The 15,706-nt window shown below is 47.8% G+C and overlaps 1 protein-coding gene across 1 annotated transcript in view; it reads right to left on the bottom strand.

The window, feature by feature from the left end:
• Window positions 1-15,439, bottom strand: part of frmd6 (FERM domain containing 6) — a 32,246-nt gene extending 16,807 nt beyond the window's left edge. Inside the window, exons 1-3 of the mRNA XM_079752063.1 lie at window positions 15,302-15,439; window positions 2,981-3,274; window positions 2,469-2,559 (exon numbers count right to left, since the gene is read on the bottom strand). Of these exons, the coding sequence (XP_079608189.1) occupies window positions 2,469-2,559; window positions 2,981-3,079 (190 nt within the window). The 5' untranslated portion in view covers window positions 3,080-3,274; window positions 15,302-15,439. The remainder of the gene's footprint in view (window positions 1-2,468; window positions 2,560-2,980; window positions 3,275-15,301) is intronic.
• Window positions 15,440-15,706: the final 267 nt, after the last annotated feature.

Here is a 15,706-nt window from a genome sequence, read left to right as displayed (position 1 = left end):
TACAGACATTTGCACACGTGTGTACAGCCATTTATGTGTGTGTGTGTGTTTGTGTGTGTGTGTGTGTGTGTGTGTGTGTGTGTGTGTGTGGGTGGGCATTTTGCAGAGTGAACCCTTGGGAAAGGGGGGCGGTTCAAGCTTGGCCCGTGTAGCATTCAGAGGAGAGACGGCTGGCAGCATCTATTGAGCTGAGCGTCAAAGATATTCTGCAGTGACTCATAGTGTTTGGGAGTCTATCTCTCTCTATGTGTCGCTCTCTCTGTGTGTCTCTCTCTCTCTCCTAGTGTCTCTCTCTCTCTCTCTCTCTCTCTCTCTCTCTCTCTCCTAGTCTCTGTCATGGTCATAATCTCTGTGGGCACACACAGCCAGGATCCATCCGGTTCACCAATAAACGATATCAGAGATGATGGGGAGAGACGAGGGAGGAGGACAGCAAAATGGAGGGGGAGATGGAAAGGAGAAGAGCTTGAATGGAGCGTCGTCATTTCGGTTGGCTAATCGCGTGGCGCGAGGAGAAGGAAGCGTGTTGACGAGACGCACACTGACGTCTGGAAGGAGCAGTTTGTAACGCGATTAGAGGAACGTCTGATGACATCTGGACTTGAGATATGGTACAACGATAAATGTGGTCACCATGTGGTTCGGTTGATTCAAAATACCGTTCTAAACAGCCTAGCTGGGGGTCATTCGATTACAGAATAGGGAAATCTTAAGAATAGTATCGCCCTTATCATGGTTTACCCTACTCTTTGCCGTTTCAACTATAATTTGATAATTTTAACCAAGTCACTTAATGACTCAACAATTCCAATCGAGTACGCAAAATGACCATATTTAATTATTGGTCATATGTTCTTCTCAGCATGTGGGTCAAAGAAGCCGCGCATTAACACCCTGAGTTACACCCCCCCCCCCCCCCCAGTCCCACTGCACCAGTCCTGCCAGTACAAACCCACCAGTCTCTCCCCCCCCTGACCTAGTATTCCTGACGCTAGCGGTAAGGCAGGCTGGGAATGTGATTCGATGTAGTTCTGCTCTCCACAGTGTTGAATTTGAAAGCACTGCTGCGTGTGATTTATAAACTTTGATTCCTGAAGACGTCTTCAGCCCCCCACTCTGGATCGTAATAATCCTCATTAATCATTCTCACCCCGCGTGTTTCTAAGTGAAAACATTTAGACGAGGAGTTGTTGCGGTTTTTAATTTGCCATAACTCATCCGCTGGCAGACGTCATCTGTCATTACCAGAAGAGTAGGGAACTTCGAGAAAAGAGAGAGAGAGAGAGAGAGAGAGAGAGAGAGAGAGAGAGAGAGAGAGAGAGCGAGAGAGAGAGAGAGGTTTGCCTAGGGGATTTCACGCTGTTCAGACAAGCAGTTCAGGAATGTCCCACAATCAGACTTTTTGGCTCCTTCTCCCGCCACTGGCCGCTGCCATTGGCTCATCTGGACGACAGCTGTCCGCGGACGCAGGCCCCTGTGATTGGCCGTCCTGGGCGGTTGTGAACAATTGTCCGAGCCTCCCCCACCAACCCCCAGGGGCTTTCACGACAAGGTCCGGATTGTTATTTGTCCTCGTCTACATTTCTGCTGTCAGCCTGCCCTTCAGAGGGTATTCTCCTCCGACCTCCCACTAACAAGAGGGAGTGAGCACTGGGACAGGGTCAGCTGTTGGATCCAAACCAGCCACCCCGCAGTCGTACATCCACGTCGTACTCACTCAAACTGTCCTCCCCGTCTTTCGTTCGCAACTCTAGAAAGTCATTCCGTGGCGGCAAGGGAATTGACGACATTTTAAATGCATTTGGCAGCTGCTGGCCGACCCGGCTAACCCCGCCCCTCCCTTCGCCCCACCGCAGAGCGGGGTGACTCATTCCGCACACGGCTATTAACCCCCCCCACCCCAACCTTAGCGCCGCCCCCCGCCACGGCCCCTGTGTCAGCTAGTATCCGAGGTGGGCCCCGGTCTCCACGGAGACGGACGTGACGAGCAGCTGACAGACGTCATGTTTGTGTTGAGACTCGCAGGGCCCAGACGATGTGATTGGTCACTGGAAAATAACACGCTCAGTTTCCCTGGTCCTGCTGTAACGCCCTGCTTTGATGATGAGGAGCCGGGAGTCGTGGGGGAGGCGTGGGTGACAGGACCGGTCTCGTGTTGGATAATCACTTGGTTTTCCACATGTGTGCCAAGCAGGGACTTCGATAACACTTCACGGCCAGAGTTAGACCGAGTCTGGGTCCACAAAGTAACCGTACTCCTGCCACGCTTTCACTTCCACCGAGGCACAGATGTCCTTCCTCGGCAGAACCTCTTAACACAGCATGAATGACCCGATCCAGAGAGTCGGGCTGAAACTCCGGAGCGGAGTTCTAAACCCTCTGGACCAAGACCGTCCTCATCCTAACACGTTTCATTTGCATACAGCGTCGCGGTCGGTGAGAGAGAGCAGAGGGTGGCGGGGTCTTACTCTGGACGACGCTCAGTCCAAACAGGTGGCAGTCCTTCAGACGGAGCAGGTCACACACCTGGACCAGCAGCTCCTGGGACAGGGTCTTCACCTGGGACAGGGGGAGACATACATCAGCCAAACAGACCAGTGGGTTTCAATCATGTGTTTCATATGCAGGGCCAGGAGAGTGTTGCGGCCGTGGTCTTTCACTAGAGTTGTTCTGGTACCGATACCAGTATCAGATATTCGGTATCGGGTGTAAGTCTATGCGCCGATCCGATAACATCACGTGACTAGCTTCTTTACTACACAGGTAAAGAACATCACAAACACGGCGGTGTTATGCTGTGTCCGTTAACGGTTGTAGGTTAACATCTCTAACTGTCGCACTCATAGACGTCGTGGAGCGGGAACCCTCGGACCAACGGGCGAGGGTTCCCGCTCCCAAACCAGGGGTTCCGGGTTAGATCCCGGATGGCCTAGGCCGAAACACACCGACAACCCGGTGGAGCGTCTCCGCGGGGACTCACGTTGACGATGACGTTGAGCGTGTCGTCGTTGGGCAGAAAGACACAGACGCAGCGGCGGTCCTGCATGGCGCGGTTGTTGTGGAATGGGAGCTTGTTCATCTTCTGAGTGGCTGCCGCCGACGACCCCCGACCTCCTGACCTCCGACCTCCCGACCCGACCGGGTGGTGACGAGCGGGGTCAGTGAAGCGTGGGCGGGACCCTGGTTGGTTCAGCTGCGGCCGAGGTCGGTCAAACCAACGGACCAATCGGCGATGGCGAGGCGGGGCATGGGGGCGGAGCTTGGTTGGCTGTAGCTGTGGAGACACAACGGTGCAGCGTGAAGGACGCATCTCGATCTAGAGCGTTGATTTAAATTCAGGGCATTCGGCAGAAGCTTTTATCCAAGGCGACTTACAAAAAAGTACATTTGTCAGAAGAAGAGAAACAGCAATATATATCTGGTCATTGAATGTTCCAAGCATTAACAATTGTGATGTTAACCCGTTCCCCGTATACAACAAAGACCGCTAGGATAAGATGCTACACGATGCTAAGTACTTTTTTTTAGTGCCAGGACGTACAACATACAATAAGTGTGTACATTAAGTGCCAGGGCGTGCATTGGATATCCACTGTATTGTGCACTGGCCCGCGGGTTAGACTCAAACCTGTAACTCTACCAGTTAAGGGGGACGGGGGCATTGTAGAAGCATGGAGAAAGTTTGCGTTGTTGTGGTGCTCATGAGCAAAGAGAGCAACACATTTATAATATTTATTGCAGTGTTGGTTCAAAGCGCAAAAACGAAATTGCAAAGTGTGTCACACAAGGGCGTCTTAACAGAACCAGGCCTAAAAGGAATCCCGAAAGCAATAAAGTAGAATTACTACGACAAAGTCTCACCCCTTTTAAGTGTCTGTGTGTGAGTGTGTGTGTGTGTGTCTCTGTGTGAGTGTGAGTGTTTGTGAGTGTGTGTGTGTGCGTCTGTGTGAGTGGGTGTCTTTTTGTCTGTCTGTGTGAGTGCGTGTCTGTGTGAGTGTGTGTGTGTGAGTGTCTAGCTGTCTAGAACGATAAAAGGAATGCTGAAGCAGGGCATGCTTTGTGTGTGTGTGGGTGTAAGCTTGCGTGTATGTGTGTGCGTGCATGAGTGATTGAGTTTGTGTGTGCGTATGTACACAGAGTCTTGCGTGGTACTGTCTGAGGCACGTGTTACTGCACATCGGACGTCACCGGGGGGGGGGGGGGGGGGGGGGGGTTGGGGAACGTCAGGACGGAGGGAATGATATGAGAAGATAAACACGAGGAAGACGTCGGAGAAGGAAACGGAGAGATTAGGTGGGAGGAAGGAAGGACAGATTGACTCAAGGATAGAACTGTAGAGAAGAACGGTAGAGAAGAACCACAGAGTAGAACCATAGACTAGAACCATAGAGAAGAACCATAGGGTAGAACCGTAGAGAAGGACCATAGGGTAGAACCGTAGAGAAGGACCATAGGGTAGAACCGTAGAGAGGGACCATAGGGTAGAACCATAGAACTAGAACCACAGAGTACAACCATAGAACTAGAACCACAGAGGAGGTCCATAGCGTAGGGCTGGTGGAATGTAGTGTTGTCAAAGGCGGTAGGAGGGCTCTAGGCTCAGGCATGCCCACTGACTCACTCCTGACGTGGGCTGACCCCCCTCCCAGAGTTCACACCTCCCGACCCAACAGCCCTGCAGTGCATGCTGGGGCTGTTAGCCCAGCAAACACCATCAAAGTGAAGAAAAATGCATGTAACTGAGTAAATCCATTTTTTTGTACTTGGTTGGGGCGAAAGCATTTTCGATCAGGGATGCGTCAAAAATCAGGAATGAGCTATTGGGTGCCATTAGGGAACGAACATACGGTCACAATTTCAGCATTATGGGATGTTTTGGACAAGAAACTGGAACTGCGGCCGTCATGTTTCAATCAAAGGTCCTCGGATACGTTTGGTTTTGTCGTGCCGGCTTAATGCTCTCTCCCACTCTCTCTCCCTTTCCCTAGTTCGGATTCTAACTCTCGCCTTCTACCTTCCTTTCTTTCTTTCTTCCATGCAAGCAAACACACACACACATACACACACACACACACGCACACACACACACACACACACACACACACACACACTCACAAAGACGGACACACAGACACAAAGACATGCTAACAGAAATGACTGGTACAATACCATAGGCACACCTACACACACACACACACACACGCACACACACACACACAACTAACTGCTGTGAGGAGAGTGTAGCCTGGCACCTGGAGGGGGAGGGGGGAGGGGGGGTCATGTGACACCTTCAGGAAAGGTTTTAAGGCGTCTCAGGTAAGACAACAATAGGCTGTTAAGGATCCATTCAGCCCCATAACGGCTTCTTCCTATTGACACCATTAGCCAGGGAAGGCTTCACATCATCCCCCAGGACGACCTGCCCAACGAGAAGAACACAGGGGGGGGACTTTTATTTTGACACTCATTGATGAGCGTCTCTTGTGTGCTCTATTAAGAGGATATTAGGATGTACTTAATAAATCCCAAAAGGTGGAAAATACAGGGGGATTACGAGGATTAAAGAAGACATAACCAAGCGAGATAAAATAGGTAAATTAATAACATGACTACAATATAGATGCAGGAATAAAAGTATTAATCTGTGTGTGCTGCTTGTTCATGTAAATTATAAATCCGTTCAAGTCGAAAAACACTTAAAAGAGCGTGTAAAAGCCTCCACCAAATGGAATATGATTCCTGTTCATTCACACTCTCCCCTGCCATCGTACCCCTAAAACTAAAGATATGGTGCCTGTGACCCGGAGTTCAGCGGTACTTGAGTCCCTCTTAGTCGGCTACAGTCCAATCCTAATCCCAGTGTAAACACACGGGGTGGGAAACCATGTTGACTCCCAGGTTATGGATGAGGCTTCTGAGAACAGGGGAGGGGACACACACACACACACACACACACACACAGGCCTTCTACCCTAGACCATGACACCGCAGTAACACACAGGGATGTATGCACATGGATACGTGAATATTAAAGGTTTAGCGGTTGCCATGGAGATGTGGGTGGTCTACCTGTAGAGCAAGATGTATTGTGTAAATTACATAACACAATAATCAGTGTAGGTCACTTGGGGTAAATGGCAAAATGTGGACTGCATTGATATAGCTCTCTCTCCTAACCAGTGGCCACTCAAAGCGCTTTACAGTACTGCCTAACATTCACCCATTCATGCACACATTCACACACCGACGGCGCCGTCAACCACGCAAGGCGACAGCCAGCTCGTCGGGAGAAGTTAGGGCGAGGCGTCTTGCTCAGGGACACCCCGGCACTCGGTTAGGACGAGCCAGGGATCGGACTAGCATCCTTCCGGGGACCAGTCAACCTGCTCTACCTCCTGAGCCACATGCCGCCAAAGGTATGCCTGTAATTATGACTAATGAATTCAGATGCTGTTGCACTGTTAGCTTCACATAGCAGCCGTTAACTTTGACCCTATTAACTGAAACATAAGACTACATTAAGCAGCCCAGCTAGCCAGCGTAACAGCCCTGCTATGGACACGCGACTCTGGGTGCCAGCGAGTGTCTATCCCCTGGGTGTGTGCAGTACGGTGGAGGTCAGAGTTACTGAAGCCTCGGTCTCACACACACACACACACACACACACACACACACACACACACACACACGGCTTTGCACCCAAGAGTAACACTATTTATAGTAATGTGTACCCGTGTGTGAAATACACAGGTGTATAAACAGAAAAACGTAACACGCACATACATATCTCACCCCTCCATATATGGTGAACATACGTGAATATGCAAGCGAGCGCACACACACACACACACACACACACACACACACACACACACACACACACACACACACACACACACACACACACACACACAAACACACGCTCTTCCAGCGGTGTGGAGGCACCAAGGTTAATGAGGAGATGATCACATGACTCATCCCTCCATCTAGTCCCATCCATCCATCTCATCTAGAGATTCCCTCCATGCATCTGTCTCCACCGACCCATCGTTCGTTCCTTTCATCTTCCTCATGTGTGTGCGTACGTGTGTGTGTGTGTGCAGTTCATTAAATCAGTGCTTTCCCTCTTCAGGGCGACGTAACCAATGTCATTCTCCAACACACACACACACACACACACACACACACACACACACATGCAGTGTTGTGTCCCAGCCTGCTGCAGCAGGTCTAAGGGATTGTGTCAACGTGGCAGAGCTCGGAGTCTCAACACACAAACGGTCTGCGTTACACTCCCTCCATGTCTCTCTCTCTCTCTCTCATGGGCCATCCCTGTCTCTCTCCCTATGGGTCTTACATATTCTCTCCTTCTTTGTTGTATATACTCTCTCTCTCTCTCTCTCTCTCGCTCTCCTAATATAAATAAATCCCTCTCTCTTTTGAACACTTCATCTGCCCTGTTCTCTCCCTCTCAGCTGTAATAACTTGTATTAACGTTAACACAGACGAATACATAAAACACGAATAATATACTGAAGCCAAATTAGACTAGCCCCCCCCCCCCAACCCTGTAGGGGACACAGCCGGCAGTGCATGTGCTCAAAGCACCCCTCTGCCCCGGTGATGTCAACATAACGTGATCACGTAGAGCAAAGGGTTCTGTCGCAGGTGACACAGGGGCCAAGGCAATAAAGAGTGTTCTCATAGCACATTTTATGGATATTCAGTTTAGATTTGGTTTCCCTGGCGTGACTCAGGGGTGAGGAAAATAAAGTGGTATTTTATGGATGGTAAGTTTAGGTTTGTTTTGCTGTGAAGGTTATCTTTTGAGTTTGAAAGTTTGGGTGAAGAATACATTTAATTCAGGGTGGTTATGTTTTTAAAGCTGTGTGCTTTATTTTAAAAAGTGTGTGTGTGTGAAGCCCTTCAAGTTCAGGCTTTGGGCTGACAGCTAACTGCTATCTGTCACTGAGCGAGACAGAGCGAGAGAGAGAGAGAGAGAGACTGAAGAAGGAACGTGGAAATAGTGAGAGAGAGAGAGAGAGAGAGAGAGAGAGAGACTGGGGGAGGAACAGGGAAATAGAGAGAGAGAGACTGGGAGAGACTCTCAGAGAGCGAGAGGTAAATGAAAGAACAGGGGACACAGAACAAGGTCAAGCAAAAGAAAGATGGAAAGAGAGAGGGAAAGAAGCTGAATTAAAGAGAAAATAGGGAGAGGAAAGAGAGGCTATGAAACTAGAAAAGGAGACAGAATGGAGGAGAAGAAGAGAGCGAGGTGGCAAGCGGAGCGCAGGATGAGGGAAAAACCAAAAGAACAGAAGAGGGAAAAAAGAGGGAGAAACTGCTGCAGTGGGGAGAATTCCACATGAACATCTGCTTCTCATTGCAACAATGGAGGCCTTTGATTCTGGCCACACACACAATTACAAACACCGTCGCCGTCTCCATCCCAGCGCCGCTCTCGGCTAACTTGACGTAACGTCCAGCGATGCACATTCGACCCTGACGTCTCAGAAAGGGTCCGAGTACCGGTGGCGGTCGCTGAGGCCGTCGTTCCATTAACGATCACTGGACGCTTGTTTAAACGTCTTTGGCATGCCAGAGGAGGAGTGGCGTCAGTATTGTTTGCCGCTGATTACGGCGTCTGGGAACGTTTTTCCCTCGTTTTAGTCATCTTTAAACTTTTAAAGACTGTTTTAACGAATTGCGAACTAGCTTTTCTTTCTTCAAATTCAGCAAAAGGTTTGAATGACAGTTTACGGCCCACATTGATTTATCCTCTGAAATCCTCCCACTGCACCGTACTAAAACACACTGCTGTCTCTAAGATTCACACCAGTATCTGCCTCACCGCAGGGAAACGTTGCTCTCCAAAATGACGCCTTTTCTATCATAGTGAGTCCTGCTATCGCAGAAAGAGATGAGCTATATTTGAACACATATGTATTCCATTACTACTTGAAGAAGATTGAGAATTTGGAATTAAACTAAATTGACCTCTGTTGATGTATTCTACCTTTAAGAAAACAACTACCATTCCTCAAAACGTTATGTTCACAGACCGATATTAAACATAACCTCTGACTTTACAGAAAGGAAGGATAAAACATTAGACTGACAAATTACACCTTAAGAGAATGTTTAGCATTTCTGTTAGCATTTCTCCAGTGTGTCTCTGCCAAGCAGTGTTTAGTCAGCATAGGAGGAGGGCTGAAGCTGAGGGCTGGAGTCTCTACCCCTTCATCACCACCGTCACAAGATGGCATTAGCATTAGCTGGGGCTTAGCCACCTCAGGAAACTGCCCGCGCTTGCTTTTCTCGAGCTGACAAACTGGAGAAGAGCTGAGTGGAAAAACACAACTTCAGAAAATATGGATGTTTGGTTGTTAAGTATGTGTACGAAAACATCCCCACCACTAAATGTAGAGGAGCAGAGGAGTCTAAACATCCATGTTGTGTGTTTTCGTAGGGTTGCTCTAGTGTCAGGAAAGCAGTGGTCAACACACTTTGACGTTACCATACCACACCTCGGCCCTTTAACAGTCTAAAAGAATTGAATGGATTTAGAGATTACGATTCTTCTTGTTGGATAACAAAGGACCATACATAAATGTATTACAACATTGCCAAAAAGTTAACCTTGAGAAACTTGATCTGCAACTACAAACTAATGTGCTGTACAAGCAAACATCAGCGCTGCAGTGCAGTACGGACAAATTTCCCTATCATTACATTGACAATACATTTTTCCTCACCAACCCCCGCGGGCATAAGAGAATGCTAGCATGGCACACTATCGGTATACTCCTGAGATATGCTTTTATCTTTACCCTGTGTGAAAGCAGAGCTAGATAAACAGGCGGGTAGAGGAGAGAAGGTGAACAGGCTGGAAGGCCTTGCTTCCCACGGTCGTGATCTCCGACCATCATCCAGTATCTGCTTGTTGACTGTCAGAATTCCTTCCCGGTTTCCCCCACTAACTGCTAGCAGGGTCAATAAGATGTTTCTGGCCCAGACTGAAAAACAACAGCCTGATAGCACCGGGGCAGGATTTTAACAACCAAAGAACCGACAAAGACGATGAATCAAAACGGCATCTTTGTGTTTTAAACTGGAAAAACGATGACCACAAAACGTTCTTCCTCTCAATCAATAAAAAAAATTCCCACACCTTAAAATGAGTAGAACAAAGTTCATCAGATCGCAACATTGAACTCCTATTTCTGGACATAATGCCATGCATACCTCCGAACCTTTTGGAACAAAGGTCCCACATATTACCCTTTTAAGGTCAGTTCGTTTGCTGGCATGGTGTTGTTATTTAAAACATCTGACATTAGGGAGACAGATGCCATCGTACTCCGCTGCACACAAATACCCCACAGCTACTGTATTTACCATCCATTGTACTGGTCCCAGCCACCCCATCCCAATGGATTTTTTGTCCAAGACTTCCTGTAATCAACAATCTGATTAGCCTCCTTCCTGACATGACTCGACTGCTTTAGAAAGACAGGGGCGTCCTTTCAGCTAATGCTGTTATGTTTGTTACAGAAGGTCTCAACGGGCGAGGGGTTATAGTAGAACGTGGGACCACCCTATTCACCTACCAGCCATCTTGGTTATAAGCGCTCACTGGGTGGTTGGAATTGAATGCGGAACTGAATTCTGTGTTCAGTTCCAGACCCAGTGAGCGTTTAGAACCAAGATGGAGCAGAGAGAGAGAAAGAGAGAGAGAGAGAGCTGATGACTGACAACAGTGTGGGGAAAAATAGACACGACTTTGCTAACAACTAATAACAAGACCCTATCTGTCACCAAGAATGTTACCCCGCCACCCACCCACACACACACACACACACACACACACACACACACACACACACACAGCTACACAGCTCAGTAGAAACCTGAGTCCGCGACATGCGAGGGAAAAATAGACAAACATGCAGACGGACAGGCAGACGGACGGACAGAGAGTAAATAAATTGTTTCATTTATTTATAATTATCCTATTGCATCTTTGACATCGTAAGTGGAGAACAAATAGAGACACCGTAACGGAGCTCTGGTACCAAAAGGTCAACCAGTTATCTTGGTTCTGGTTCTCAAGTTGGAGAACGACGCCAGAGCGGAAGTACCTCCAAGCAGAGATCATGCCAGACTTCCCCCCACATCTGGCTCCGATGTGGGGTTTGAGCTAGGACACAGTACAAGAGCACACACACACACACACACACACACACACACACACACACACACACACACACACACACACACACACAACACACACACACACACACACACACACACACACACACACACACACACACACACACACACAGTACTAGCGGGCGTGTAGGAACAGGGCTAGCTCCAGTTCCCCCGACCCGCAGGCGGCCTTTAGCTAGCTTCGGATGCGGGCTGCGCACCGTTTAAGCTAGCTAGAAGTAGCAAGAACCACAGGAGCTCCAACAACACGGGCTTAAAATAGTGTGGGGAGGGCTGGGAAGAAGGCATTAAAAAAGGAACTGTTATTACTCCTACGCCCCAAACCATGATGTTTTCTTTCTGTTTCTGACAAACGTCTTCCGTTTTGGAGGAACCGGTCGAGTACGGACCGTTAAGGGGTATTTGAATGGGCAGATGTAAGAGCATTGTTCTTCAAAGAGGAACCGTGTAGAGGAGACCGAGGACTGAGGACTGTGTGTATTAGATTAAATGTTTTTACTTCACACAGAGAAGTTTCAGTCGAGTGTGTTCCCATAACATCTCTAGCAATTAAAAAGACAGCTGCAAAGCTTCAAATTGAATCTCTTTAGTTGGAGACAAAACCAAATTCGAGTCATATCGTATCTTTTAGTTTTGGGATCAAACACACTATCTCTGTGTTCATGTTCTCTGTGAACTGATTGAGTTCGACATAATCTAAACACACAACATTATCTGGAAGGAGAGCCCGAAGCTACCAAATCGACCCCCATGTTTAAGAGCACTGTGTTGTAACTGTACAGGAAACACTAGCTGCTACTGTAGTACAATGGATACTGATAAAGTAATCGCAGAACTAAGTAAGTAGCAAGAGCATGATAAACTACGCTACAGGTATGCAGGGGAAATTTCTCTGCCCCAATTCCTAAGAGCAAGCAAAGTTTTCCCCAAAGAGGAGAAGCTCGGAGTGTAAAAAAAAGTCTGAGGCAGAAGGAGTGAGAGCGATGGTGAAAGGAAAGATATAGAGACGGCTGAGCTGAACACTGGCTCATCATCAATTTGAGCCTCTGTGATGAGTTGCCATGCGGTTCAAAGGATAATCCCTGATTAAACTTTTAATTCAGTTCTTATCATCACAAGTTTTCCCTGGAAGACCAGATGACATGAAGGTCCATCCTACGAGATGAGAAACAGCAGAGCCTCCAACTTCTAACCTTAACCACTTTGAATAACAACACAACATGAGCGCCTTTGTCCTTCTGGAAACAATAACTTCCTGGAAGATTGTTGTTCATGTCACAGGCTTGCTGGGGGGAGGGGGGGTACAGACGCACACACCAGAGGAAGAGGTAGCCTCAGGCGCCCGGATTACCTTAACCTAACGTCTGACAGGGCACACACACACACGCACACGCACACAAACACACACAACTTGGGGATTAACCTGTGTCCCAGGACGGTGTGAGGTCGATTAACGGCTGGGCTGTGGTGATAACAGTCGTCTGAACCACCAGACCGCGGCCCTGCATCACTTTGCATTCCAGGAACATAGCATAGGAACCAAACCTCCAGCTCTCGAGGTGAAAACAACCAAAAGGTCACTGGTAGATCAACCCTAAGACTAGTAGAGAGGTGTTGTTCTGATTCCAAAAGAGGATATGAAGAACAACCTCCCTCTCATTGACCCAGTGTTCGATACAGAGCCAGAGATGTACACAAACTCAGGAATTGTTTTTATACACAGGGAAACATGAATGATGGTCTAATATTTAATTTTGGCTGGAGGCGGTCGTAGCTCAGGAGGTAGAGCGGGCAGACTTGAAACCGGAAGATTGCTAGTTTGATCTCCAGCTCCTCCTAGCCGAGTGTCGAGGTGTCCCTGAGCAAGACGCCTCACCCTGACTGCTTCTGATGAGAAGCCCCCCCCCCCCCCCCCTTGCTGCTGGTGTGTCATTACATCATTATTAGGAAGCCTGGGTATGCTCGTAATAACACAATCTGTGTTCAGTGGAACAGGTTCTCTGGAGTCAGGGAAAATGCTTATGAAGTGATTCTCTCTCTCTCTCTCTCTCTCTCTCTCTCTCTCTCTCTCTCTCTCGCTCTCTCTGACCATGGAAGGGCCGCTACGCTGAGTCTCTTAACAGCTGAGCTCTGCTGAGGCTCTCAGACACACACACACACACTGCCATTCTGCATCACACACAAACACACATGAATGTGTTATGAATTCAGATTGGCTATATGAAACAGGCAAACACACACACGTAGTAATTAAGATAGACACTGAGTATGGGACAAACACACGTAAACACACACACAAATGAAGATAGACACTGAGTATGGGACAAATACACAAAAACACACACACAAACTAATGAAGATGGACTGTTTATGTATGAAATGCACAATCACACAGACCCAGTGTGAGGACACAGTGTCTGTTATAAACAGTAACAGACACACACACACACACACACACACACAGGGTCCTCATATAAACAGTATAACACACACACACCGAACACACACACACACACACACACTGAACGCACACAATCGAACACCTTTGTTCACATTTCCTCCTTGTTTCCTGCAGCTATTGTCTTCCTGCCCAGACGACACTTGTCCGCCCCCCCCCCCCCCCCCCCCCCCCCCCCACACACACACACACACACACACACACACACACTCTTTCTTTCGCTCCCTCTCTCTCCCTTCTTCTCTCCATACCACCCATTCCTTCCCGCGGGAGAGACCTGTTATCTCTTGCCTTTGTTGCGCCACTCGGTGAAAACTCTGTCATGATAACCAATAAAACATTATTTAATGTTCTGCTTAGAGTTCCCCCGCTTTCCCCTGGCGGGCGGTACGCGTTCACCATGAGGCCGCAGAAGGTCTGTGATCACCCGGCCATGTGTCCAGGATGTCTGCGGACACTGGACACCAGAGAGGAAGGGCTTTACCCGGGCATGCGGAACGCGCTGAACGAGCAGATATTTCCATATCGTACTATTCCCGTCTACTATTACTTTGTTGTGGTGTTTTTGTTATTGTTGCTGTTTGGTAGACGATTCAACTGTTTACACGGCACTTTCAGCTAAAACGACTGACATTCCAGACGCAGATGTGACACTGCGGTCGCACTACCGGAGTACTTTTGGGCAAGAGGAAGAAATTCCGAGCTGCAGTGAATGGAAGCCGTCCGACGCTTTCACGGTCCCGTTACTGCCATTTGTAAGTAGGTGGAGACCCACGAGCCAGTAGTAGACACCTATTATCTGATGTTAAAGGGACGAGGGAATGCATGGGATTCCTGAGTTCGAGTTACTTTGAACTCATAGAGGTGGCTGAATGCCGCTGCAGAGTATCTAGTTAACTAACAACGTCAAACGTGTTTTATCCCAGCCAAGCTTAAAATAAAAAGATTTAACTATAAATACCACCCTGGGATGTCAAGGGATTATCTTCCCAGTAGCCTGTGTGTGTGTGTGTGTGTGTGTGTGTGTGTGTGTGTGTGTGTGTGTGTGTGTGTGTGTGTGTGTGTGTCCTGGCTACTACGCTGTCGTAACATACTCTTTTATAGAAAGCAACATGGTTACGTAGGATTGACCATATCAACTAAACCGTGTCTACAGTCAACGATTAAAATAGACTTATTAACGCACACCACAACGGACGTGTAGTACATCCTCTATGCACGAGTACCGATGCATCATAATGTAGTGTAATATCGATAATTGTGGTCATTAAACTCGCAGCAGCAGAAATCTTGTGCTGAATACTACAGGATAATTGCGACATTGCCTGGACGAAAATGTGTCCGCATCATCATGGGTAAAGTAATGAACACATGAAATATCAAACCATAACTTTTGCGCCGTTATTTCACGTTACAAGAATGGAAACATGCTGAGAGTGTCCTACGTGTAGAGCACCATACTGTTTGTGTAAAGCCCTTTAAAACGATTCAAAGAGTTGGCTTGAACGGGTTTACAGCCTTGATGTGAGCGGAGGAATGTTGTGAGCTCCCCATTGTGAACTACTACTATGGAATTATAAATACTCTACCGGAGTGAAAAATAAAACTCACCTTTCATTTCAACTAAAATAATTCCCTCGGAAAACGGTAATCCAATAAATCGTCGGGTTTAAAATCAAATCCAGAGTTTAGAAGAGACTTCGGAAAGTTGCAGGCGAAACGGACGGTGCGACGGCCGCAGTGAACGGGAGGCTCTTTCTGAACCTGGGAAATGAAACAAGTCGGTAGGATACAGCGTGCAGAGGTGGACCCGCCACACGAGGGACGACAGAGAATAATTGTAGTTTGTTATATCCGAATTAAAAACAGGTTAGTGTTTAAATATAGGTCGTTGGAGTATTATAATAAATCTAAGTAGGGATTTGTTGTTTAAATGTAATGTTAACCAAAAACAAATGTAAATAAGTATGATACAATAACTCGTGCTCCCCTCCCGTTTGCGTGATATTTGGTATG

This window comes from Pollachius pollachius (assembly GCF_949987615.1).
Source record: "Pollachius pollachius genome assembly, chromosome: 15".
Classification (NCBI taxonomy): domain Eukaryota; kingdom Metazoa; phylum Chordata; class Actinopteri; order Gadiformes; family Gadidae; genus Pollachius; species Pollachius pollachius.
Note: the sequence above shows the minus strand (reverse complement) of the source record. Positions and strands in the feature narration are given on the sequence as shown.